This window comes from Kogia breviceps, chromosome 10 (assembly GCF_026419965.1).
Source record: "Kogia breviceps isolate mKogBre1 chromosome 10, mKogBre1 haplotype 1, whole genome shotgun sequence".
NCBI classification, from domain to species: domain Eukaryota; kingdom Metazoa; phylum Chordata; class Mammalia; order Artiodactyla; family Physeteridae; genus Kogia; species Kogia breviceps.
The window spans coordinates 13218607-13245317 of NC_081319.1; the positions used below are offsets into that span (position 1 = coordinate 13218607).

Consider the following 26711-nt stretch of genomic DNA (forward strand, 5'->3'; position numbering starts at 1 on the left):
ATTAGATAATTTTAAGCTTTCTTCTTTAAATTAAAATAGAGGCAACTATTCTTTTGGGGATATTTTTATTTGCCTTAGGCTATCTTACTTCACAGAGGTAGCTACAAATGGGCAAGAGGGAAATAATAAATATGCTATAACACATCTGTATCTATTATAGAGAAACAGGAAAAATGAGTAAGATTTCCTGGCACAGTAGAAAGAACTAGAGGGAATGCAGGATTCCTGGGTTCACATTCCTCTCCTGCTACTGGTGACCCTGAGAAACTCACCAGCCTAAGCTTTATCTTCCTCAGTCAGATCATTGCCAAGGTCCCTGACTCCGGGGCAAGACATAAAGTGATAGAAATGCGAATGAAATGTAAATTAAAATCTCATCTTTCACAATTCTTACTTGGTACTTTCAGCCTATCCCATCACCCTGGTGTTGGAACAGACTTACATCCTGTGCCATGCCAAGAGCATAAAGGACTTCCTGTATCTACTATAAAGCACCCAGGCTAAGGGATGTGGAAGATTTCATTTCTTTAAAGCTGACAGGGTTGGCTGGGTGACTGAAGCAAAGCACAGAGGAGGTCAAAGCCCTTTATTAGTATAATAATCCACATCCATACCTCTGAATAACCAAAGCAGCTCTTTAAAAAAATCACCCATGTCACTGCTTAAACAATGTTAGCTAAAATTAGTATTTGAGTCGTGGGTTTCTAATTTGTTAGCACAGTGTCCCTAGACATGAATTCCAAATCGATAGAGACTTGAAAGAAATTTAATTAAAGGACTGAAGATAATATTAGTTACAATACTATAATAGCTACAATGGCTATAATTCTCAAAATTGTACTGGATGATTCTGAAATAAGATAGCTTTTCAATCATATGCATTACCAACAGTTCTCTAAGAATTATTAATCATATCATGTTTGCCATGATGAATTAATTTAACAACACAGTGATATCTGTACATATTAATATGAAGGATGTCACTTCAATAGATTTCATTATTTGAAATGAGGACTCACATATTAATCTATACGTTCTCTGGGTTAGTCATTACCTTTGACTACCAGGTTTCCAGTACTGCTAGCAGTTCCAAAATGGTTAGTGGCTATGCAGGTATAACTTCCAGCATCTGATTTAGTCACATTGACGATTCTGAGGCTTCCATCTTCAGAAATGGTAATTCTGAAATCAAAGCAAATAAACCCCAAATGGTAAGTTTATCCCATATGACCAACTGGAAATTATTTCTGTCATTCTGTCATTTTCAAACTATCAATTCATGGCTGCATCACTTGACAGCTTCATCTTTAGGATATTCATCTACATACACATGATTAGGATGCATGACTTAGTATTTTTAATACTTTTCTTGCTAATATGGTCTCAACAGTCTGTTGGAATAACTATTAGAAATAGGAGACAGGGGCTTCCCTGGTGGCGCAGTGGTTGAGAGTCCGCCTGCCGATGCAGGGGACACGGGTTTGTGCCCCGGTCCGGGAAGATCCCACGTGCCGCGGAGCGGCTGGGCCCGTGAGCCATGGCCGCTGAGCCTGTGCACCCGGAGCCTGTGCTCCGCAACGGGAGAGGCCACAACAGTGAGAGGCCCGCGTACCACAAAAAAAAAAAAAAAAAGAAAAGGAAAAAAAGAAAAAAAAGAAATAGGAGACAGGTTGTAACCATTCTCTCTCTTCGGCAGCTCTAACCACATTATGCAAAGAGGCTTACTGTAGATCACCGTTAGTCTTACAACTGCGGAAGAATAAGAAAAAAAATCCCTTGATTGGCCACTTTATGCATTTTCATTGAAAGTGTTTTCTTCTAGATGAGAAGGCTTAAATTAAATGAGTTATTATTAAGCATATTTCTTTCTGAAATATGTCAGACAATACACTTTTTTTTTTGGCAGTACGCCGGCGTCTCACTGCTGTGGCCTCTCCCGTTGCGGAGCACAGGCTCCGGACACGCAGGCTCAGCGGCCATGGCTCACGGGCCCAGCTGCTTCGCGGCATGTGTGATCCTCCCGGACCGGGGCTCGAACCCGTATCCCCTGCATCGGCAGGCGGACTCTCAACCACTGCCCCACCAGGGAAGCCCAGACAATACACTTTTAAAAAGATGCAAAAACTGAACTTAAAAAATTAAAATATTCCACAACATGGTATGACTTTGGCAAAATAGCAAATGTAGATGGCACATCTCAGGGCCCACAATTAGGGACAAATATCTACTACCAGGTGGGAAGGAAATACTTTTACTGACAGACACAAAACTGGAACAGGAAGGATTCGAGAGAACCCTGTTTTAAACTTAACTACAGCTGAAGGGAGAGATGCAAAGATGAATAAGACATACAGCATGGCTTAGAGGCTAGTTGGAGAAATAAGAAATGTACACAGATGGCCCATTCAAGGTAAATGCCTGTTGAATCTTCATTGTATCTTTCAAATCTACCCACTTCTGCCTATCTCTTCTGCCCCCTCTTTTTCACCCAACCCTTCACGACAGCCTCTTAAATGATCTGTCTGTTTCTACTCCTGCCCCTCAAATGCATTCTTCAGTCAGTGGCCAGGGGATCTTTTAAAATATAGATCAGATTACATCACCGCCCAGGCTTAAAGATCCTTCTTTGGCTCTGAGTTGCACTCAGAAGAGATTCTTTCCTAGAACCTACAAAGCCTAAGGGATCTGGCCTTTGCCCTTCCCTCGCCTACCTTATTTCATCTTAATCTTTCTACCCTTCAGTGAACTCTAGTCACACTGGTCTTTTGCAAGTTCCTAGAGTATCTGAACCCCTTTCCCACCTCAAGACCTTTCTGTTTGCTGTTCTGTCTGCCTTGATATCAAGGCACAGCTGTCACCTTCACACCCTCTCGGGACCTCAACTTGGAGATAGCTAGCTGTTCCTTATAGACTTTTCCTGACTCACATTTCTAAAGTGAATTAATTCCCCTTCTCCTGTCATTCTCTTTTCCTGCAGCCACTTTATTTCCTCCCATTCAACACAATCCAGAAGTTTTGTTTACTACTTAACTGTCCTATCACATGGAATATCAGCTTCTCTGAGGGCAGGGACTGTGTTTGTTTGAGGACTCAATCTCCTGGATCTAGTACACAGGACCGACATGTAGTAGATAACCTGTAAGCATCTGTTAAGTGATGGAGTGAATAAGTAAATAAATATCATAAGAGAAAAATCAATACTATGCTGTAGGAATTCAGAGTCACTGAACCACTTGGCACTAGTTCCAACCTTAACAGAGTCCTTTACAAAAGGACTAGGATGGGCACAGCTTTACTTAATAGAATTTTGGCTGAACATTTTCAATTCAAGGGATTTAGATGCACTGGGTCATAAATGCTGCATATACTTTTCTCAAAGGCTCTTAGGGGGGCTTCCCTGGTGGCGCAGTGGTTGAGAATCCGCCTGCCGATGCAGGGGACACGGGTTCGTGCCCCGGTCCGGGAGGATCCCACACGCTGCGGAGCGGCTGTGGCCGCTGAGCCTGCGCGCCCGGAGCCTGTGCTCCGCAACGGAAAAGGCCACAGCAGTGAGAGGCCCGCGTACCGCAAAAAAAAAAAAGGCTCTTAGGGATAGAGAAGTGACAGGCTTCCTAACGACCCACTCCAGGATCTATGACTCAGGCTGATGAGACAGTATGAAGGTTTGAGAACTCAGAAGGATGGGCGTTCAAATTCCAGTTCTATCAGCTGTGTGACTGGAGGGAGACAACTTGCTTAACTTTTTCAGTTTTAGCTTCCTCATCTATACAATAGAGCCCGTAGTACCAATCTTCTAGGATGACAGTAAAAAATTATGTAAGAGGGTCAGTGAGATTCCTGGTATTTATTAGGTAGTAGTTCTCTTTTATCTTCAAAACTGTCCTCTTATTTAATCATCAGTTTATATGGGGAAAATGGGACACCATTCTCTTAACATAGTTATTAAATCAGCCTGCTTCATGCACTCCACCTATCACATGTGACAACCTGAAGGCAATATACGAATTAACTGGGTCATCCCGAATCAATGTACAGGATACAGACAAGGAGGCCCTTTGTTCATTTACACCATAGATATACACATAACATATACACATAACAGTTGCTCAATAAAGAACATATGATACCCATTAGCCAAAGTGCAGAATGTATTTACAAAAATAGAGTGGTGATTAAATCCTAATTACCTCAATAATCACAAAAATAGCTTTAAAGGAATTAATCATATTCCCATTTACAAAATAATTTGCTAGAAACTGTGAAACGTTGGCATACGAGAAGTCAATAAGGAAGGTGACATTTGTGTTTTCAACATGGCGTCATCTTCCATGAAGTAACATAGGCCTACGGTGTATTAAACACTCTGAGGGGTGAGCTCTTTTAAAGCACCAAATTTATACCATTTAAAATTCCGCAAACCTAAAAAGCCTGTATCACACTGCATATTGTATAATGCCAAAGGATATGAATAAGGAAACAAGCACAGGATTTGTCACCAGATGACCTGGGTCCTAGCCTTGGCCCTGATGCTTGTTAAGTGTATGACCTGGCCAAATGACTTACGCTCCAAGACAAGGTTTCTCAACATTGGCACTACTGACATTTTGGACCAGAGGAGTCTTTGTCCTGGGGAGGATGTTTAACAGCATCTTTATCCTCTACCCACTGTACTCCAGTAGCTCTGCCCTTCCTCCCAAGTCATGACAAATAAAAATATCTCCCAAATGTTCCCTGGGGGCAAAATCACCCCAAGTTGAGAGCCACTGATCTACATCAGTGTTTATTTTTTAATTACACAGGATATTATGATGATTATCTTATGCAATAGATAATATACGTGAAAGTTTCTATTAACTGTAAAGTGCTGTACAAATGTTTTTCCCCGTGTCATTTCCACCCGTGCCTCCCTAATTTTGGTATTTCCATTGCACAAAAGGCACCCAACATATTGTGGCAACTCAGCTATGGGACTCAGCTAGCTCTTCACAACCTCCCACAAGGCTCTTCTTTCCCTTTATGGAAATCCATTGTTTCCTCAAAACTTCCCTGTCCAATTTCCTATGGGTCTCATGGAATGAGAAAGGAAATTTACAAACTACTGTACTACCCACCTTCAAGATTTCAGTGCCTCACAGGGGATTAGTACTTTAATCTTCCCACTGTTTTCACAAAGAGTTGAACAAAGAGCTAAGCCTCCAGTGCTAGAGTTCCAGACAATGGAGAAGATCAGTGAAGGAGAAAATTTGTAGAAGAATTTGTAATTTTTAGTAGCTGTCACTAAATCACATCATACTTCTGTGACTGCTTACTCTTCCTAGGGATAATCCAATTGTGGACACAATATGAAGTTGGGAGAACTGCTCTTTTGGGAAATTCAACCACTTCCTTATCTGAGCAATGCAGTGTAGTGAATAAGAACATATGATCTGGAACTCAATTGTCTAGACTCAAATCAGGCTCGTACCAGTTACAAGCTATGTGACTTTGGGTAAGCTAATGTCTCTGTATCTAAATTTTTAAATTTGAGATAATGTAATAATAAAGTAACTATATGCATAGGATTGTTGTAGAGATGTGCAGTGCTCGGAACAGTGCATGGCACATAAAATGCAACACGTAAGTGCACTAGCCAAATGCTCTATTAACTAAAGCTCTGTTCCCTCCTAGATCCATCGTTTCAAGCATTGATAAAGGCCTCTGTTAAGACTAAGACTACTCTTAGTTCTTAAGAAAGCAGTAGTTCTTTCCCTCTGAAGTCTGGCAACACATGATTATGCTTAAGGAACACACGGGTGACCACCAGTTGTCATGGAAGGGGATGAAAAACTGGACTCATGCACTTGTAGATATCTACTATCTACTTCCTGTATACCAGGCCTCTATAAATCAGGAGGACCTTAGATGGTTATATAACTAGAAATGATTCCACTGTGTTATATACCATAATGCACACATTTCTATAAATGTATAGAAAAAGGGGCATTACTTTTTCCAGTGGAGAAGCTGTTTCCCATACTATCTAGAGTATAAAGATGGGCAAGGATGCAGGAGGCCTGGCCAATCAGGAGACACTATTCCCCTCTCTGCAGTGATTGGTTTAGAAATAGGCAATTCACCAAAATCAGGAGCTATTTGAGGAAACCATCTTTCTGCTGAATTGTTAAGTCTGGAGATGGGCGTCTAGAACCGTTGGCAGTCATTTTGCCTGCCATAGAAATCATGTCTTCAAGAAGCCAAGCAAAGATAAATAGAGCCCAAGAGACACAGAGAAAAAGAGAGGTAGAGACCTTATGACACCTTTGAACCCCTGTTTCCGTCCATGCCTGAAGGCTGCAGTTTCCTTTGGATGCTCCGGTCATACGAGTCACTAATTTAAGATATTAGAAATTGGGTCCTAAGCCCTTATAACTGGACGAATCCAATCTCTTAAAGAAATTACCGAACTTGTTCAGGAGATGGAGACAGTGAATGTGGAGAGGAGGGAACGGATTCTGCAAATGATTCTGTGATGCCACCTCCATAGAACTTGTTGCTAGAAGACTGATTAACTCCACTATGGAGGAATAACCGTGGGGTTCTGAGTATGAACAAACTGACATCATCTTCTTCAAACCCAGCTGTAACATATACCATTTATTTCTGCAAATAAAAGCTAACTATACAATGACCTATTGCTTTGAATCTGCTTTTTGGGAATTTAATGAGGGATGAATTAGCTACAGAGCTAACATTTGGCCTTGGGGGCTAATTTGCATGAACTCAAGGAACTTCTGAAATGCACCTCAATACTAATATTTAGATACTCTCTTCCTTTCAATTTGGATCCTATACCAACTTAGAAAAAGTATTTTTCACCTAATACTACTGCATCCATTTTTGTTCTATGAATAAAGTGCCTAAATCCAGTTCAAGGACATTTTCATTTTCATGTCTGTTTCTTCATGAAGTTTCAAAGTTTCTACTTCATTTTTGTTTTCCTATTTCAGACTGCTGACTGACCTGTAGCTATTAGCTTGATATTGAACTCTGAGCTCCTCCTAATACTCACGCATAGGGATGGAGTTAGATAAAAAGAATTGAAAATGTAAATCTGTTTCTGGCTTAGAACAGAAAGGTTAACCTTGACCTACCTGCAGGCTCTTTTTAAAACATTGATAAGTATCAGAGAAAAGTCAAAGATGATAAATGAGCAAGCAGTAAAAATAAAGGTATGACATAGGACTTAACTTTCTCCACATGAGAAGAGGTCATCTAATTCACAACATAATAAATTACCAATCACACAGAGAAGCGGTTGTTCCTCCACTGTCATTTGGAGACTTCAGACCCATAGTGGCTGGGAGCATATTTGGAATTATGAGACAAATTGAATCTCTCAGTACGAGGCTCTGGGTTACAGCCATTGAAGAGCTGACCTTGTCAGTCCTATAAATCTAAAATTGTCTGGGGACATTGGACCTTTAAACATGCTGATCTTTTCTTTTGGGGGGCTTTAGTAACAGAGGACAAAAACTGCCAACTCCACAATATCCTATCACCCTACAGAGGAGGGTTATTCTAAAACGGCGATCTATGATTTTCTGGGTAATTCTCCATGGAAGCCCAGTTGCTGATGACAGAGGCAGCATGTCCTCGCCTGCCTCTGAGTCATAAGGAAACACTTCCCTTATAAGTAAATCCCTTAAAGTGCAGCTTAGAAAATCATTTCTCCCCTTCTGCAAAGGGAGGAATTATGGATTAATAATTTCCTTTCAACAAACAATGGAAGTATCAAACTGTTAAGTTAAATTTAATATTATCTTTAATATTGTTAGATCATGACTCACTTAACATTTTACATAACTAAAAAAAACCAAAACAAAACCTCAAAGGGTCACAACAGGTTGCCCCTTTCTTTTACACATGACGAGTTCCAGAAAACATGTTTGGAAGTTGAAAGCCTGAATGTCGAAGAATCGGTTTACACATCACACGGGGAGTGAACACTGGGGGAAGGTTGTGGGGAAGGAATAGTTAGGGGATTTGGGGTTGACATGTAACAATGCTGTATTTTAAATGGATAACCAACAAGGACCTACTGTAGAGCACAGGGAACTCTGCTCAATGTTATGTGGCGGCCTGGATGGGCGGGGAGTCTGGGGGAGAATGGATACCTGTATACGTATGGCTGAGTCGTTTTGCTGCACACCTGAAACTATCACAACATTGTTCATCGGCTAAACTCCAATATACAATAAAAAGTTAAAACAAATTAAACAGACAAACGAAAAAACTTCAAACATGGTCAAGAGAAGCACTGCTACGTCTCAGCTCAAGCAAACTGACAGGATAGTGGGGTGCTGTCACAGGACCCCTGATTCCAGGAACCACAGGTGATGCCCTAGAATGAGGAACTGCCTAGCCATAGATGAGTGTGCTTCCTTCTGCAACAGAATTTTCTTTTAAGCCAAATAATTGGGAGAGTTCATGTAAAAACTCATTCCTGGCTAATTGTGGCAAATGGGAAGATGGGGTAGTCCTGCAACACTTCCCCTCAGGGCACCAGTGGGCTAGAGGAAAGGAGAGGAAACTGCTTTAAGCAGCTGGTGGGCTTTCTAGCTCCCACCATCCCTGGCTTGAACAGCTCATTAATGTCTCTACCTCACTCCTGTGGCCTTTTGAAATTACTTTAAACCTTCACGATGTGCTGAGCTAATGGGATAGGGCTGGGGGGCAGCCTTTAGGTTTAAGGCCACACTTCCTCCCCTCTTGGACTCTCTCCACCCCAGACATCCCACACAGAACACAGCAGTGGAGTACGAGGAGAAATTGGGCTTTGTATTCGTTTCCTAGAACTGCCATAGCAAAGTATCACGAACTGGGTGGCTTAAACCAAGAGGAATTTCTTGTCCCAGAGTTCTAGAGAGCAGGAGTCTGAAATGAAGGCACTGGCAGAGCTGGTTCCTTTTGGAGGCTCTGAAGGAGAGTCCTTCTTGCCTCTCTGAGCTTCCGGTGACAGCCAGCCACCCCTGGTGCTCCTTGGCTTATAGACGCATCACTCCAATCTCTGACTCCGTCCTCACACATAGTTCTTACTGTGTGTCTCCTCATGTCGTCTTCCCTCTGTGCAGGTGTCTGTACCCAAATTTTCCTCTTCTTGCAAGGACCCCAGCCATTGGTTTAGGGTCCATCCTAATCTTGTATGACTTCATTTGAACTTCAGGTAGATATGAAACTTAAGGACATCCTTCAACTGACCATAAGTGTTAAGAGCAGAAACCCACCAGATTGTTGGTCTGGGTTGAGCAAGCAGCTTCAGGGCCTACTTTGCAGCCATAAGAGGATGAGGAGAAGGGGTGATGTGCAGGAGTGTGTTTGCTTCCATGGGGGTAGAACCATCACACGTGGTCTCCCCAGTGCATCCATTTCCCTTCTCCATGGGCCTGGCCCTTTTCCACAATAGTAGCTAACAGAGACTGGAAATTATTGCTCTTTAGGTGGTAATAAACTAATAATCACATGTGGTGGACATATATACACTACCAAATGTAAAACAGATAGCTAGTGGGAAGCAGCCGCATAGCACAGGGAGATCAGCTCTGTGCTTTGTGACCACCTAGAGGGGTGGGATAGGGAGGGTGGGAGGGAGACGCAAGAGGGAGGAGATATGGGGATATATGTATGCATATAGCTGATTCACTTTGTTATACAGCAGAAACTAACACACCATTGTAAAGCAATTATACTCCAATAAAGATGTTAAAAAAAAAATCACATGCAGAGTCTGAAGGACAGTTTGATGTGGTAATGGATAATACGTAGAAGGGTAAAAGTCCAAGAGGAAAACAAAGATTAAGGCCTACCTCCAATTTCAATTTTTTCTTTAATTAACCTAGTTTATTTGTTGGAATCAAGTAGAACTTCCATTCTATCTGCTCTTTGTTGTGTAGACAATTAATTAGTGTTTATCTTGATGTTAAAATTATGGTCAAAAGTAGGTAGAGGAGATCTCTACCAAATGGTGACCTACGGTTTTCTAAGTAGTTCTGCATAGAAGCCAAATTGCTGGAGAGCAGCCGTATCTTTACTTGTCCTTGAGGCAATAACAATACAAAATAGTTTTAGAATACGACACCCATGAAGTAGTCAAAACTTTGAAGGAGTGGAGAGGTGGTAAGGAAGAGACAAAGCTTTGTCTTTTCAACCTGTCAACTAGAGAATCAGCCTGTGACCAACAGACCTGAAGACATATGGACTCAGAGCTATCCCTGGCTTTGTGGCAGTTGAGAAATAGGAAATGCTTGGCAGGTTAACAGGCGTTGGTATGCTGTAGACATCAGCAAAACACTCCGAAACACTGCTCTGAAGAAAAAAAAAACAGGACTTGTTTGGGTTGGAATTTGGCTATCTATTTTCGTAAAATTAAAAAGGTATTTTAATTTTTGTGATGGTTAATTTTATGTGTCAGCTTGACTGGGCTACGGGATGCCCAGATAGCTAGTATTTATTTAGTATTTATTTTATTATTTCTGAGTGTGTCTGGGAGGGTGTCTCTGAAAGAGATTAGCATTTGAGTTAGTGGAGAGAGTACAGATTGCCATTGCCAATACGGACAGTCATCGTCCAATCTTTAGAAGGCCTGATAGAATAAAAAAGCTGAGGAAGGGAGAATTCGTTCTCTTTGAACTGGGACACCCATCTTCTCCTGACCTTGGAGGTCCGTGCTCCTGATTCTTGAACCTTTAGGCTTGGACTGGGACGTATGCCTACTCTCAGGCTTTCGAACTCTGAATGACACCACCAGCTTTCCTGCTTCTCCAGCTTGCAAACAGCAGACCGTGTGACCTCCTGCCTCCATAAATGTGTGAGCCCACTTCTACAATAAACATTCTCCTATATATCCTATTGGTTCAGCTTTTCTGGAGAATGCTGGCTACTATGACTTTTAACTGGAATTTGCTTGAGTTTATATACTTAATTTCAAAAGATACATGGAAATGCTCAGCCTGATTGGGGAGAATGAATTATCCTGGTTTGTGAACGAAAGACTGTTTCATGGTAATGCACAATTTATAAAGAGTCAACTGAGAGCTCTAGAAGACGGCTTTCCTCCCCCATCTTAAGAATAAAGGATGTTTGGATGACCAAGTTAAGTGGAGATCAGTGGGAAGTGACTTACTCTAAGGGTGGTTTCAGGCCAGCCTGTCATTGATCTTTCTGTGTAATGTCCAAGGCAGCAACAGACATCGCTATTGAACAGACACCCTGGTGATAAAGTTCCCTTAGAGATAATTTGCTTTCTGTCGTCAGATTCAAATTTAATAAACCAGTGAGCAACCTGTGTGTTTCTGCCTGCAGAACAACTTGCAGTTCAGAGCTGCTGCCCTTGCCTGCAGCACTGCTGGAAAAAGAAAATAAACTCATGTTTGTTTAACCTGGTTTGATCCGGCTCTAACTTTCTCTGAACAACAGTTTTAAATGATTCATAAAATAAACTTGAAGGATCTATCTGCCCAGGGCAAGATAAGTATTTAAAATTGTAAAGTTCATTTGAATTATTCTTTATGACATGGTGTGTGGATGAACGTAGGAAATACATTTCTTGGGCAGGTAAAACTTTGTAATTTTCTGTATTACAAATAACACTAAAAATACCATGTTTGGGGGAGAAGAAATAAAATACAGGACATGGCTTTGTCTAAAATTTGTTTCTTAAATTGCTACCTTTCATTCAGGTAGTACTTCTCTGTGTCTTTATTAATATACGACTTAGAATTGCTTTTTTCCAGTTTCTTATGACCTGAGATGATTTCAAATAAATTTACAAGGCATTGGGAAGATAAATGAGGTGGGGACAGGAAGGTAATATAATATTCTATTTTCTGTACCTCTATGTATTTTTATCAAAGCAAGAAAATGAGAAAAAACTTATTATTAAACTACAGGCACTCAGGAAGTTTTATGTAACAACCTCTTAGGGCACTAGAATAGTTTAATAACTAAGTGCAGCTGTCTTTAGAAATCATTGGAAATAAAGAAGAAGACATGCACAGAAATGGACCAAAAGACCCAGAGGAAGAGCTGTAAATAGACTCAGTTGAGTGTTGGGCAGGGCGAGGTGTGAGAAAGCTTATTAAGCACCTACAGTGTACTACTGGGTACTGCTGAGTGCTTGCACTTATCACATTTAATCTGCACAACAATCCTGAGAAGCGTTATTATTCCAATTTTTCTGTTGAGAAACATGAAATCCAGAGAAGTGAATGAAAATGTCCAAGTTTCGTTAATAAGGGATGGAGTATAGTTTCTAACTCAGATCTCACTACAAAGCCTGCCCTCTTTCTACCAAGCCATCCTGCAGGGTTGGAGGGCCCAGGAAAGAAACGAAACAAGCAGCAGAAGAACATTATAACCATGTGTGAGAGGTTCTCCTTAAATTTGCCATTAGATCTTTGATGATAATTACATACATTTTTTTGGCTTTTTCATTTTACTGGTTGAAATTGCTTTTTCTAGTATTGAGAACTGTGTGTTCACACTATTGCCTCAAAGCAGAAGCAAAAGAAAAGAATGTATAAAAACAGGCCAAAGTTGTAATCACAGAAGGTTCCTTTACTGGCAAGTGACTAAAATGCCTGGAAGACAATGTTAATTATTAATTAGAAAGGGAGGGTCACTATACAGATTACGTAATTTAGTAAGGAGAACAGGCTTCTACAGCACAAATAGCTATACTGGCTATGCTGGAGAAAAAAATGTTTTAATTTGATTATGTACCCAACTTTCAACCCTTTGGGAATTGCAGGATCATGGTTTATGGGCTTCAACCCCTCAACCCAGGACTTTATAACAACTGCTAAGGGAAAAAATCAAAGTGGAGTCTCCTTGTCCCGGCAATATCACGCCAGAAACCAACTATCAGGGCCCAGCAACAATTCCTTAAGTTCCCACTGCCCTGCACAAGAGCGGCACCTATCAGTTTTTGCCTTCTACAAAAGAACATAAACTCCGTACGTAAACATAAACACAGTAATGGTCGTACAATCCAAACTTTCCCAGATTCCCCAGCATGCGCCCAGCTTCTGTCACATTCATGTACTACCAGATGGCTTGAAGCCTTGCTCCAATATTTATTAGACACGTGACTTGGGAAAGTCTCTTAGCCTCTCCGGGCTCCAGTTTGCCATCTCTAAAATAAAACTAACAGCACCTCCCTTTCACAGGGTTTGTGAGAAGGTTAAATGTAAAAATACCCATGAAACATTTATAACTGTGGTGGTGCATAGTAAATACCTAATAAATGTTAGCTGCAACGATCATTTTTACTATTATTATTTTCTGTATCATTATCATAATTAATAGTCACAATATTTTCTTTAAATGGCTCAAAGTTTAAAATTAAAGTAATTAAATACAGGAAACCAGTATCACTTGTCATAAATAGATGCTAAAGATAAAAATAAATATGATAAAAACATACCTAAGACATCACATTCTAGCTGGGTGTGCTTACCTGCCAGGATACTGAGCTGACAGCCTGCTTTTTCTTTGGCAAAAGAGGTATTAACCAGGATTTCAAAAGTGTTCAGTCACAGCAGGACCAGACTGACTTTCTCCCTGGTGGACTCAGGAAAGACAGAGAACTACATGGTTCACTAGCATTCAATGTCTGTACACTGTGTACCGTCCTTGGAGAGGCGCAAGTCTTATACCTTGCGAAACATACATGTATTTCAACCATGTTCCCAGGATCAAGTTCCTTTCACAATATTACGACCAAGTGGGCCATCAACCTGTGTTGGGCAGGTCCCATTACTGCAAATTCATGACACTGCAAGGTTGTCCAATCTACCCACATGGCATTTGTCATATACTGCCTCAATATCACCCCACCTACCCAAAGAATTTCCAGAAATCAGGGCCCAGGTCTTACACTTCTTTCTGTCCCCTTATTATTTCATATACTCCTTTTATGTACAAAGAGGTAGACAGTAAATATATTGATAATTGGATGAAAATTCAGTCTCGAGAACTGCAGAGACACTAGTGACACCTCCTTGGATAAAAACCCTGATTTCTAACGTTTTTTGGTAGGCGGAAGTCAGAGATCTCTTTAAGAATAGGAAGCAAATTATAACATTCTCCCTCCCCGCCCCAAAGCCAACTATGTACATTGTTTTTGAAAGTTCATAAGCCTCCTAAAGCTCCCCCTGACCCATGTCACAAAATTAAAGAGAACTCATTGCCCTGGAGTAAACAGAGATGCCATAAAAATTTTAGTCATGAAAGTGTGTAAACCGTATTACTGTTTTCTATAAAGCTCAGTAAAAAGACTCTACATGCTGAAGTTAATATTGGATATTCTCTTTTCCAGGGGAGTCATTTGTGTTTGCCCTGTACCTGCAAGTCTATTTTGCATTGGAGAAACTTCCACGATCAACCCGAGTCCTTGTCCCAATCTTCTTTTCTCTCAACAAATATTCGACCAAGTGTCATGTGAAAAGTGTACACAGGAACCTGGTGGTTATACTATTTTTTCCTCCCTGGCTGGAAAAGAAAGCGATTTCTTTTCAAGGAAGAGTGTTCACTCTTTTCGAACAAACCACCAAATAAGAACAGTGAAGTCACATAGGTAATGGGTTCCAATAAATAATTCTCATGATGACAGAACATTTAAGGAATTGATATATGGGTCCGCCTCTACTTAATAGCCAAAGTCTGCAAGGACCTTTCCCTAATTCCAAGGGGAAGCTGATGACAGAAGTGAAGAGCTTAAGAAAGAAGCAGGAAGCTCTTATGATTAAAGGTGTCTTGGGGACGGACAGAAGATAGTAATTTAGATATGCCAGTGATAAGGGGAGTTCGATAAGGATATTGCTGGGGCGGGTTTTGAAGAGAACAGATCATCGTGAATCTGACTTACTTAAAGTGAAGACAGGATAATATCTGAACATATTTGTACTGTATATATGTGCAAAAGAGTTTTCTGGCAAATCCTCCTCTAATAATCAGCACACCACATTTCTTGGAAAATCTGGTAAATGAGGCTTTTGCATAAATGTTAAACTTGAATGATGAAAGGAATACAGTAGCCTTGAAAATACTGATAATCTCAAGCAACAAACCAAATGTGCTACTATTCTTTTTCAAAGAATTCACAATGGTGAATTATTCAAATTGGATATCTCTAATCATTAAAAAATCAGACTGGTTGATATGAGCCCCAACACTTTTGAAATCCTGCTTAATACCTCTTTTGCCAAAGAAAAAGCAGGCTGTCAGCTCAGCATCCTGGCAGATAAGCTAGAATGTGATATCTTAGGTATGTTTTTATCATATTTATTTTTACATTTGCATCTATGCTTCTTTGCTTTGCTTTGCTTATGTGTCCAGCATCTCAGTGATGCAGAATTGTTAGACATGTTTGCCTTGGGGAGATGATAAGATTCAGATAAAGAACTTACTAGAAGCTTTTTCTTGATTGTGTGCCTGGGAGTGAATAAATCAGTGGGTGTGTGTATGTGTGTGTACATCTATGAGTTCGGTCCAGAAATGAGGAGGAGAATGATGATTAATATTTATGAGTTAGAGTGATATATGAGAAAACTGATGTGAAGAGAAAATTCATTTTTAAAAATGAAGTAACCTGAATAACAAGTGATTTAGGATATTCGCTTTGTAGTGGTCAAATAGCAGAGGGAAACAACTTGAAAAGGGTATAAAACATCAGGAGGTCTGTATAATTAATCAGCAATCCTACAAAGTATGCCATAAATTAGAGCTACAATTATACTACTATGCTTGGAAAATAAGAAACTGGACTTTTTATATAAGCACTCAGGCTTAATTTTAAAAATCGATCTCTAGCATAATGTAAAGTGCACTTTAGGAAATGTGGCTAAAAGAGCTGACGCTTCCATTGCTGCTATTTACAACCTAATTTGCAAGTTTTTACAGCATCTTAATAGTTATACTGCAGATAAGAAAGAAATAGGGTTGCCATTTCTGAAGATCCTGTCAAGAAATAAAACTTTAAAAGGCACTGGAAAATAAAGCTTCTCTGGATGCTAAAATTTACTACGAACAATGTTCCTTTTTTGAAATTAAGTATAAAATTTACTTTTAAAATATAAGTTGTATCTTTGCAATTTTCAACTTCATTTCTTTCTACAGACAATATACTCCAAGGTATTTATTGTACTAAATTATTTATTCCAAACATTCCGCGATTTTGCATTGTTTTTATGTTACGGGTAAAGATTTGTATAGTTTGGAAGAAAAATGTTTGCTGAGTATAAATTACAACACGCGTGGGGTTCCTTGCCGGCTTATGTTATACCACTGAAATGATTCCAGGTCATTCACTAGGGTCACTTTTCTGAGAAAAGGGCGTTAAGAGAGGCTCTACACAGGGGAAGAATCTGGTTGCAACCTGTTTTTGACTTTCTACACACATCCAGCCATTCTCTATCATTTGCCCATGTAGCCTCGCAGAATAGCCCTAAATTATCAGCTTTTAAGTATACTAGTCATCTTCCTAATTTTGGTAGCCTTCTCAAGCAATAAAATAAGGAAACACAGAGTCCTTCATTCTTGGTCTGCTCTGTTTTAGCCTAAATATAATCAGGCCACAGATATTTCCTGAGCAATTGCTACATAAAAGGCACTGTGATAACCACTACAGGGGATTCAAAAGGAAAGCAGCGGCATTTCTCTGATCAACAAGTTCTCCTGTGGAGTGGACATCTACCGTATTGCCTGCCTAGAATCCATTCCTGTTTGTCTAGTAATATCAATAACCTCTATTTTCCTTTGGGGATCCATGTCTCCCTACTCTCAGACCACAGAGTTTGGTGGTTATAACACCGTCCTTTGAGTACCAGGTTGTTCATGTGACTCAGGCATGGCCAATGAGAGTATCCCATGCTCTTGGTTAAGGTGATTGGTTCAGGGGTAGGCATGTGACTTACTCTAGGCCAATCAGGGTAAACGAGTGTTATGCTAAGACACTTACTAAAACAAATGGAAAAGAGGTAAGCATTTCCTACTGGAGTTACTAAAATGGAAGATGATCTGGTAAGGGTCACCTCTAATTCATATTGGGGAATAGCTTGCCTGAGAAAGAAACCAAGAGAAATCAAGTCTTGAAGATATTCCTCCAGCACAGAGACCAAACTCTGTGTTTTCAGGTCCGTGAACCAGTAAACTCTCTTTGAAGGGTGATGAAAATATTCCAAAACACGATTACGGTGATACTTGCAAAACAGCAAATTTACTAAACCTCGTTGAATTTTACACTTAAGATGGTGAATTTTATGGTATGCAAATTACACCTCCATAAAGTTTAACCATCCATTGTGTGCCAGTTTGAGTCGGGTTTCTGTTACCTGCAATCCAAGGAGTTGCGACAAATACACAGTCTTACTGGTGAGAGCGTGGACAGAGAGGAAATATCTGTATGGCGAGACATGATGCATCAAATGGTGAAACACCAGAAGGGGTCATTATGGGTGCTTAGGTTGATTATAACTGTCCACTTCCTTATCTACCTCCTCACCAGACTCTGAGCTCAAGAAATATTATAGTTCTTTTCCTCTCTCTGTTCAAAACCTAGGGCAGGGATGACTCAGAGACACTATAAACACGTTTGTTCTGTGGTAGTGGCAGTGGAGCTGCTGGAAAGCTATTCTTGTGAGAAGTGGCTTGTGGAAAGAGAGTGAATTCAAAATGACCTTGATTGTATGACACACAAGAGGAAGTGTTTGGCTTTCCTTTGGGTACCTCATCAGAAAACGCTTTTTCTGCCTTAAAACAAAATCAGTCAAAGTTTATCGTTAGCTCTATGTCTGCTTCCCAGAAAATTCAGGCAAATTCATCCTCCCAACTGGGCAAATTCCCTGGATAACTGCTAAAATTTTCACCTTGCTTTGTCTACCTGGGGACAGAGTTCTTTGGAGAGATTATATACCCAATACATTTAGGTTGGTCCTTCCACATTTTTTCTCAGCACTGAAGCATTTCTTTAGCTGTTTAGGAACACATCCCAAAGTATGAAATGATAGATTCAGATATTTATCTTACTTTGGAGGAAGGAGGAGAAAAAAAGCATATTGTAATCAACTTCCAAGAAGCTTAGAAAGTGATTTTCTTGTGAGAAAAAATACATGCATGCCCACAGATTCTCTACTCAGTTCAGCTGCTGACAAACATTTTTAGAACTGTTCTTGAGATTCATGCAGAAAAATAGCAAATGCAATCTCAGCTAATTTGTTCCGGCTGATAACATCTGAAGAGAAGCCTAAAGGCATGGCCTTTTGAGATAAGGCAGACTTCCCCAACTTCCAACTGAAAACGTGCATGGTTCAAAGACAGATGACGGACTTTGCTTTTAAAAGGGGGCACAACTTTGTAACTTTTATTTGAAGATAAATCTCATCAAAATCGTTGTCATGGTTTTTCATAAACTTCTCTGAAGCAGGTATGTAGAAAACAAAATGCCTTTCCTCCCAAACTTAGCCTTTTAGAATGTGTCCACGTACATACAAAGTTTGACTGAATTCACCACTCACTTACTGACTTACCATGGGCATATGTACAATTTCCTTTTCCGAAAAATGATGGGGTTTGATTTAGTGTTTTCTGGCTTGAAACATTCATAATCGTGTTGCCAGTCAATAAAAAGATTCAGACGCTTTAGCGAAAGGAAAAGCGATTTGGCTGATTGAAACAATCTGCCTATGTGGAGGACATAATGTCTTTTATTTTGCCCATTTTAAACTAAATTCAAAATATCAGTTGTTTTTAGGAAAGCCATCCAAAAACCATGTCCAACTTGGATTTATCCCAGCTGTTAATGATAAGAAAATAGAGTTAACTAGAAATTTCTACTTTCCAAATAATGAAGAGCCAAGATTTTAAAAAATTGTGTATATTACTGTTTTAATGCTTCTTTCCTTTTTTTTCCTCTCTCCTTTCTATCTTACATTCATTCAATGTCTTTGAGTGCTTACCAATCGTGGTAGGTTCTTGGGCAATACATTTGAATGGGAAATAGTCCCTGCCTTCAAGAAACTCACAGTCTGGCAATAAATGAAAATCTCACCATCACCATCAAAAAATAAGAGATTAGACAATGTGGTTTCTTTCCTGAAGGGATATTTATATTTGTAGGATATACTGAGAACATCTGGCAGAGGTGCTGAGAGGGAATGAATTGTGAGAGTTCTTTCATGGAGAGAAACTGATTTTTAAAGGATATGTAGGAATTAGATACACACATGGAAAGGACAGTATGTGATAACAGAACCTCACTGTCAGGCATTAACTTGAGGAAGAAAGGGAGCTGGAAGACTCAGCAAGGGACCAGGTCACAAAGAACCTGTATGTCTTGCTTGAAACAAAGATTTTATCCTGCGGACAAAGACTTCAAGCATGGGAAGGATACCACTGGATTTGCATTTTAAAAAGATCACGCTAGTGAATGAGTAAGGAAAATGAATCTGAGTACAAGATGGAAGCCAGCAGAACCAGGAAGAAAGCTCCTGCAAGAGTCCAGGTGTGTGCTGTCCAAGAGATAGCCACTAAGCATACGTGGCTACTTACATTTAAATTAATTAAAATTAAATTCAACTTAAATTTCAGCTTCTCAACTGCATTAGTCACCTTGTGAGTGGTCAGTAGACACGTGTGGTTGAGTGGCTGCCATACTGGACAAGGCAGATATGGAAAATTTCCATCATTACAGAAAGTTCTATTGGATGCTGCTGGACTAGACAAGAGATGAAGTGGCTCTGAACTAGGCAGCTGTGGCCAGGATGGCCAAAAACAGCACAGGAGGAACATTTCAGAGGAGAATTATGTGAACAAACATATGAAATGGATATGAGAAGGAGCGTGAACAAAGGTTCAGACGAGCTTGATTGCAATGAGACAAAGGATGTGGGAAGATGTTTTGTATGGTGGTGATGACCTGCTGCATTTAGGTTTATTAATTATGACCATGCAGGTAGAAGATGACGTCTAAGATAATGCCTTAATTCTAGAATTACATTTTGTAAATATGGTATAGTTTAATAGAATCAATGAACATTGGAGTTGGGAGAGGCCAGTCATTCATTTTACCTATCAGAAAATAAAGTGAGACCTTTGTCTCGTTCACTGTGATATCCTCAGCCCCTATTATAATGCCTGATGTGTAGAGGAGCATAAATAAACTCACTGTGAACGAATGAGGCCCAGGCGTGATGTGAAGCAGTATATAAGGTGGAATAATCGTGGTTCCTGAAGCGAGAAACCTGGTTAAATTTCCAGTTGTGTTATAAATTAGATATTGAATCATAGGGAAATTATAAGTTTTCTAAACCTTGATTTCCTCATTTATAAATGAAGTACTGGGTCACTGTAGGGATTAAAAAACTAACTTACAAAATATTGCTTTTAAAACTATGAAGAGCTTCACTTGCATAAGATTGCTTAATATTATTATCCAGGCTTATCTAGTTCCTTACTCAAAGTCTGGCTGTGGATCAGCAACGCTGTTATATCTGGGCTCTTGTAAGTAATGCAGAATCTCAGTCCCCAGCCTAGATAGTCTCTATCAGAATCTTTACTTTAGTAAGATTCCTAGATATTTGTATGCTTCTTGAAGTCAGAGAAACACTGAACTACTTACTAGCAGACTTGGTATTTCAACTGAAGCCTTCCAATTCTTAGAAGACAATGAATGAAGCATCAACACAATTACTAAGCCAATTTAGTGGGAAACAAATGTACTTGAAGTGTGATTTATTCACATTGGATGTCCATAGCTAATTGATGGCCCTAGAAAATTGCTAGACTCCAGTCTAATTTTCTTATGTAGGTGCCGTCTTGGTGGTGGCTAAATTTCTCCAATGAGATTGCTGACTACTTAGATGAGGACAGGGATAACACACCGGCTTCTTCTCCAGACGATACAAAGGTGAGAGGGAGACCTCCTATATCGTATATCAGTCAGGGTGCAATCAGAAGGCAGAAACCACATTATGCATGACAGAATTAAACTCCCAAATGATCTCTACCATCTGGAATGCTGGGCTGAAGATAATGATTCATGACGTTTAACAGAGGTAATTATAAATGTTTCTATGAAGGTTCAAAAATATTAATAATGAAAATATGATATTCTTTCATTCATTAAACAGATATGTTATAAGAAACTACTGTGCGGCAGGCAATGTACTGGAAAAGCCTTGGTGAGCCAAGCTGATGAGGTCTCTGCCCTCATGGAACTTAAATTCTTTTGGAGAAGACCATTTATTCGGTGGATGACTATTGTCACATTCACTAATTCAACAAATATGTCTTGAGCATCCACTGGAAGCCCTATACTCTTCTGGGTATTGAGTACACAGCAGTAAATACGACAAAGAATGTCACTGCTCTCCAGGAGCTGACATTTTAGTGAAAGGAGAGAAACAAGAAACGATAAAGCAAATATATGAATGTGGTAATTTAGATCAGTAATATGTGCCAAGAATAAAATACAATCATTAATAAGACAGATCTGTGTGTTCCAGGAACAGAAAGAAGGCTAGTGGGAGGGGAGAGGAGGGGGTAAGATATGACTTTGGTTGCTAAGGCTTGAGCCAGGCCGTGTAGTAAGCAATTTAGATTTTATTTCTAAACCAATTTGAAGCTAAATAGTCATATGAAGAAATGTAAAATTATATCATAATAGCTGCTATAAAGGAGAAGTACACAGTATTATAAGAGTTAATAATCAGAGGAACTGAGTCTAAGTAAGTGATGATGCCACTGAAATCTGAAGCAAAAGTAAGAGTTAACTAGGCAAAAACAGAAAGCAGGAGAGCGTATTCTAGATAGAGGGGAGAGAGATGATCACAACAGGGGAGACATGGTGTACATTAGAGGAACAGCGAAGAAATTACTTACTATATTTCAGGTGACCTAAACTCAGTCTGATACAATGGAATGAGGAGGTTGCCAAAACTGTGAGCATAGTCGTGGGCTGCATGAATAGATATATGGCATCCAGAACGCGCAGGGAATAGCCCGGCTCTACTCTGTGCTGATCAGACTGCAGCTGGAGCTAAGGCACCATCATTCAATAGCCTTTGAAAAACTTTACTGTGTTTATTTAGGACATAACGAGGATGCGTGGGAAGAAGGGAGATGGAACTCTAAGCCTCTTCACATGAAAATGAAGGAACGGTGCTCAACATTTGTTGTTGTTTCTTGACTACTTATCATCCTTCTCTCCTTATAATAGCACGTACTTTTTTTTTTTTTTTTTTTTTGCGGTACAGGGGCCTCTCACTGCCGTGGCCTCTCCCGTTGCGGAGCACAGGCTCCAGACGCGCAGGCTCAGCGGCCGTGGCTCACGGGCCCAGCCGCTCCGCGGCACGTGGGATCTTCCCGGATCATTGGGGCACGAACCCGAGTCTCCTGCATAGGCAGGCGGACTCTCAACCACTGCGCCACCAGGGAAGCCCTACATTTTCTTTTGAGGACATCTTTTCCCATTGGATGTGACCTGGTGGGGCTGCAGTCAGGGGCTCTCTCTTCCCCCGTGGCCTGGGACCTAGGCTACAATGGTCACGCACAACCACTTTCCCCTAGAATAGCAGGACAAAGAGCCTGAGATGGTTGGGATTTATTAAACTCAGCAGTGGCAGCCTGATCAAACTACCCCCATAAAGAAACAGCTTCTGCATTTCCTGTTTCCTAAGCCCAGAGAACCAACTTGGGCCCACTTAGTTTCAAACTTGCTTCTTCCATGGATTTTCTACGTCCCCCATGTCCTCCCAGTAAAATTCTTGTTTGCGTCAGTTAGCTAGAGTTATTTTTGTTAACTACAAACAAAGAACGCTGATACATTTAGCTTTGGTGAACAAAAGACTTGGGTGAACCTAGGGACAGGAGAGCTGCTGTTTCCAAACATTGCTGTTTCAGAAAAGAAAGCTTGGATTTCTCCTACACCATACCAGGAAGCTGGCTTAGAACTCAATGATAAAAACTCTATTTATGGATAAACATCTTAATAAATAAAATTTCCCTAAGGGGTACAATTCTCCAGGAAAGGCCACCAGGTTCTATTAGTTGAGGTATTTTTAGCAGAAGAGAGCTAAACAAGTTAGGCTTTTCTTAGAGGGATTTCAAGAATAGCAGGGGTTGGGGGGGTGGATATTTGAAATGATTTTTATAAGGTCCAGAGATTCAATAATTCTCAAGGTTCAAATGACATCTGTCATATAACTTAAATTTTCAAATGTAATTTTTTTGGCATATTTCTTGCCAGTATATTCTCCCCAAGCTTAAACAGACTTTGATGGAGAAACAAAAAGGCAATGGATTCTTATAGGAAGTGCAATTAAAGGCAAAAATACAAAAAATTCAAGTATCTAATGGATTGAAAAAGTTAGGCCATGCTTTCTAGACCAATTTCCCTATACAAAATGCTTCTCCAAGGTTATTCTGAAAAACAAACAAACAAACAAAAAAAGGTTATGCTGTGCGCATGGCTTTGTTTTCACCCTCAAAGCATGACACCATAGCTAAACTGCAGCCTGGTAATTTCATTCTCTCCAACCCACATTTTAAGTGTTTGAGAGAGTAATAATAGCCTTTGCTTCCCCAGCTATTAAACAGGGTAGCTTCGCATGACTGAAAGGATGGCTGGTTTCTAATGACATGGTTTGGTTCAGAGGTGGGCATGTTACCTTCAGCAGGAATTCAATAATATTCTATGTAGTAGGCACTGAGGCAAATAAAAAGTGTTTTTATTTTTACATAAGGTATGCCCTCAAGGGTTGTCATTTTTTATAATGAAGATATTCCTGTAGTTGCTGAAAAACTACTGTGTAAGACACTATTCCTTGTATTATCAAATATCTCTCATATGAGACTCTGTATCAGTTACCCATCACTGCATAGCAAATAGCCACCAAATTCAGTTGCTTAAAACAACAAGCATTTTTATTGCTTATGAGTCTGTGCGTTGGCTAAGTGTTGGCTGGACTGACAGGGGTGACTGGGAAGTGTGTCTTTTCCTCATCCAGAAGACTGCCCTTATCTTATTTGCAGGGTAGTGACAAGCAACCAGGGAAAAGCTCTAATGGGCAACCACTTTTAAAGCATTTGCTTGCATCAATTTTACTAACATTCCACTGGCCAAAGCAAGTCACATAGCCAAGCCCAGAGCCAAAGTGGGAAGGCAATGGATGTCAAAGGGCATGAATGTAGGCAAGTGCAAAAAATTGGGGACATTGCTGCAACCAATCTACTACTGGATTCAAGTAATAATTGAACTGGCTATATAATTGGCTATCAGGAGAAAGCTGTCTCTTTTCAATAGCATTTTTCGGACAATGAACCTTAGTAGCTCACTGATTTCTCTTTTGGCTTAGGTTACTAGGAAGCTCAAAATATTAATATTTATTTATCCAAATCACTACTAATATATGCTTTTCCCTTCTTGTACACGTCTAACTGTTCTATTTGAACAGTCTTAATTGTATATAACTTGCAAGCTACTTCAAGTATTTTTTTATTTGTTTCAGAGAGAGATTGTATATTAACAAAAAGTGAATATATGGTCATTGTCCATTAAGTACCTATAGACATCAAAATATCTGTGGACAAAAGGAGAGAAGCTTTCTTTTTGAAAGGGGCTTTAGTCATTATTACATATTACATTCTCCTGGTTCTACTGTGAACCAAAGTGACAGCTATACATCTCAACAGAAGTTTTTCTGGGAATTACCTCAAACCAATTTCCACTAGGGATGTAGCCTTTTACAATCTCCACAGGTTCAAAAAGAGAGGTATTTTAAAATTCCGAACTCACACCGAAGAAGGTGACAGATGTAAAGAAAATTCATCCAAAAATGAAGTTCTTCATTTCATTTTAGAACATTTCCTCTAAAGATATCATGGGACAGATTTTCAAAGGACTTTGAAGATACAGCGGCAGTGTTTCATATCCATATGATTGAGTCCAGGAAATACTACCTGAGCCTTGGCAGTGGAATTTGAAATGCTGACTTGAAATATTTTCATTGAAGTTGTACCAACATTAAATAGAACTAGAAAGTTATTTAAGCTGGTTTTAACATTTTTTTAAATATATTTCCTCTGAATTGACAGCAAACTCTCAAAGCTAGTGAGACAAAGCATTAATAGGTGTTCAAAGTCTTTGGGGGAATTTACCACTGGAAGACACCAGAGGATTTTTACAGATTCCAAATTATTTTTGATGAGTTGAAGACTTCTTTGTGATAAATCAGTCACAAATCAATGTGAATCTGAAAATAAAGGATGAATTCTCCCAATTAAATGAAGAATGGGCTAGGTATTCAATTTAATGGTAAGGAAACAACTGAAATTAAAATAATAATTAGACTGTCTATACCAATTCTAAAACAAGAGATACCTCCTCAGTGATTTTCACACAATAGGTTGAGAGGTATCAATATGAAAAGGGCTATAAAAGTTACAATCAATCTGAAGAATTCACAAACACCTTGAATAGACTTGAGGACTTTCTGGTTTCATCACACTGAAATATGGTTAGATGTTTATAATTTTAAAGAGCTTTCCACAGAAACTCTACAGATATTACAGACATAACTTAAAATATATTGCCTTCTGAAAACTTGCTCTGAAAATATCACCCACCTCCTTCTTTTTAATATATTTCCCCTAGAAGCTAATTTCATTGACCTAAAAGGACTTCTAAGGATTCTATTCTATTCTTCTTCTTTAAAAAAATATTTTATTTATTTATTTGGCTGCAACTCACCTTCTTTGGTGAGTTGTATGTTAAGGTCTTTGGTCCTTTTAAAAATTGGATTATTTTCTTATCATTGAGTTTTAAGAGCTCTTTTTATATTTGGATAACAGTCCTTTATCAATATGTCTTTTGCAAATAACTTCTCCTAGTCATTGGCTAGTCTTCTCATTCTCTTTTTTATAAGGTGTAAATTTGTTTTGAACTTGAGGTGTAGTTGATATACAATATTATACAAGTTACAGGTGTACAATATAGTGATTCACAATCTTTAAAGGTTTTATTCCATTTGTAGTTATTATAAAATATTGGCTATATTCCCTATGTTGTACAATGTATCCCTATAGCTTATTTCATACATAATAGTTTGTACCCCTTAATCCTCTACCCCTATAATGCACCAGTGGGGAGAGGATTTTTATGTCTGTGTTCATGAGATACTGTACAGTCGTCCCTCGGTAACCATGGGAGATTGGTTCCAGGACCAGTCATAGATACCAAAATCTATGGATGCTCAAGTCCCATAGTTGGCCCTTCATATCCATGGTTCTGCATCTGTGTATTCAACCAACCATGGACCATGTAATACTGTAGTATTTATTGAAAAAAATCTTCATATAAGTTGACTCATACAGTTCAAATCCAAGTTTTTCAAGGGTCAACTGTACTTTCTTTTCTTGTAATGTATTTGTGTGGTTTCAGTTTTAGGGTAATGCTGGCTTCATAGACTGAATTAAGAAGGATCCCCTCCATTTCTGTCTTCTGAAAGAGATTGTAGGTATGTGGCATAATTTCTTCCAGAAATGTTTTGGTAGAATTGACCAGTGAATGCATCTGGGCAATGTGCTTTCTGTTTCGGAAGGTTATCAATTATTGATCCAATTTCTTTAACAGATACAGGCCTATTCAGATTGTTGTTTTCTTCTTGTGTGAGTTTTCGCAG

The 26711-nt window shown here is 39.5% G+C and overlaps 1 protein-coding gene across 3 annotated transcripts in view; it reads right to left on the reverse strand.

Moving 5' to 3' along the window:
• The window catches only part of CNTN4 (contactin 4), a 958070-nt gene that overhangs the window by 80622 nt on the left and 850737 nt on the right, over positions 1-26711 (reverse strand). For all 3 annotated transcript variants that reach the window (XM_067043593.1, XM_067043596.1, XM_067043595.1), the window contains one exon: positions 1055-1182. In XM_067043593.1, coding sequence (XP_066899694.1) covers positions 1055-1182 — 128 coding nt within the window. The remainder of the gene's footprint in view (positions 1-1054; positions 1183-26711) is intronic.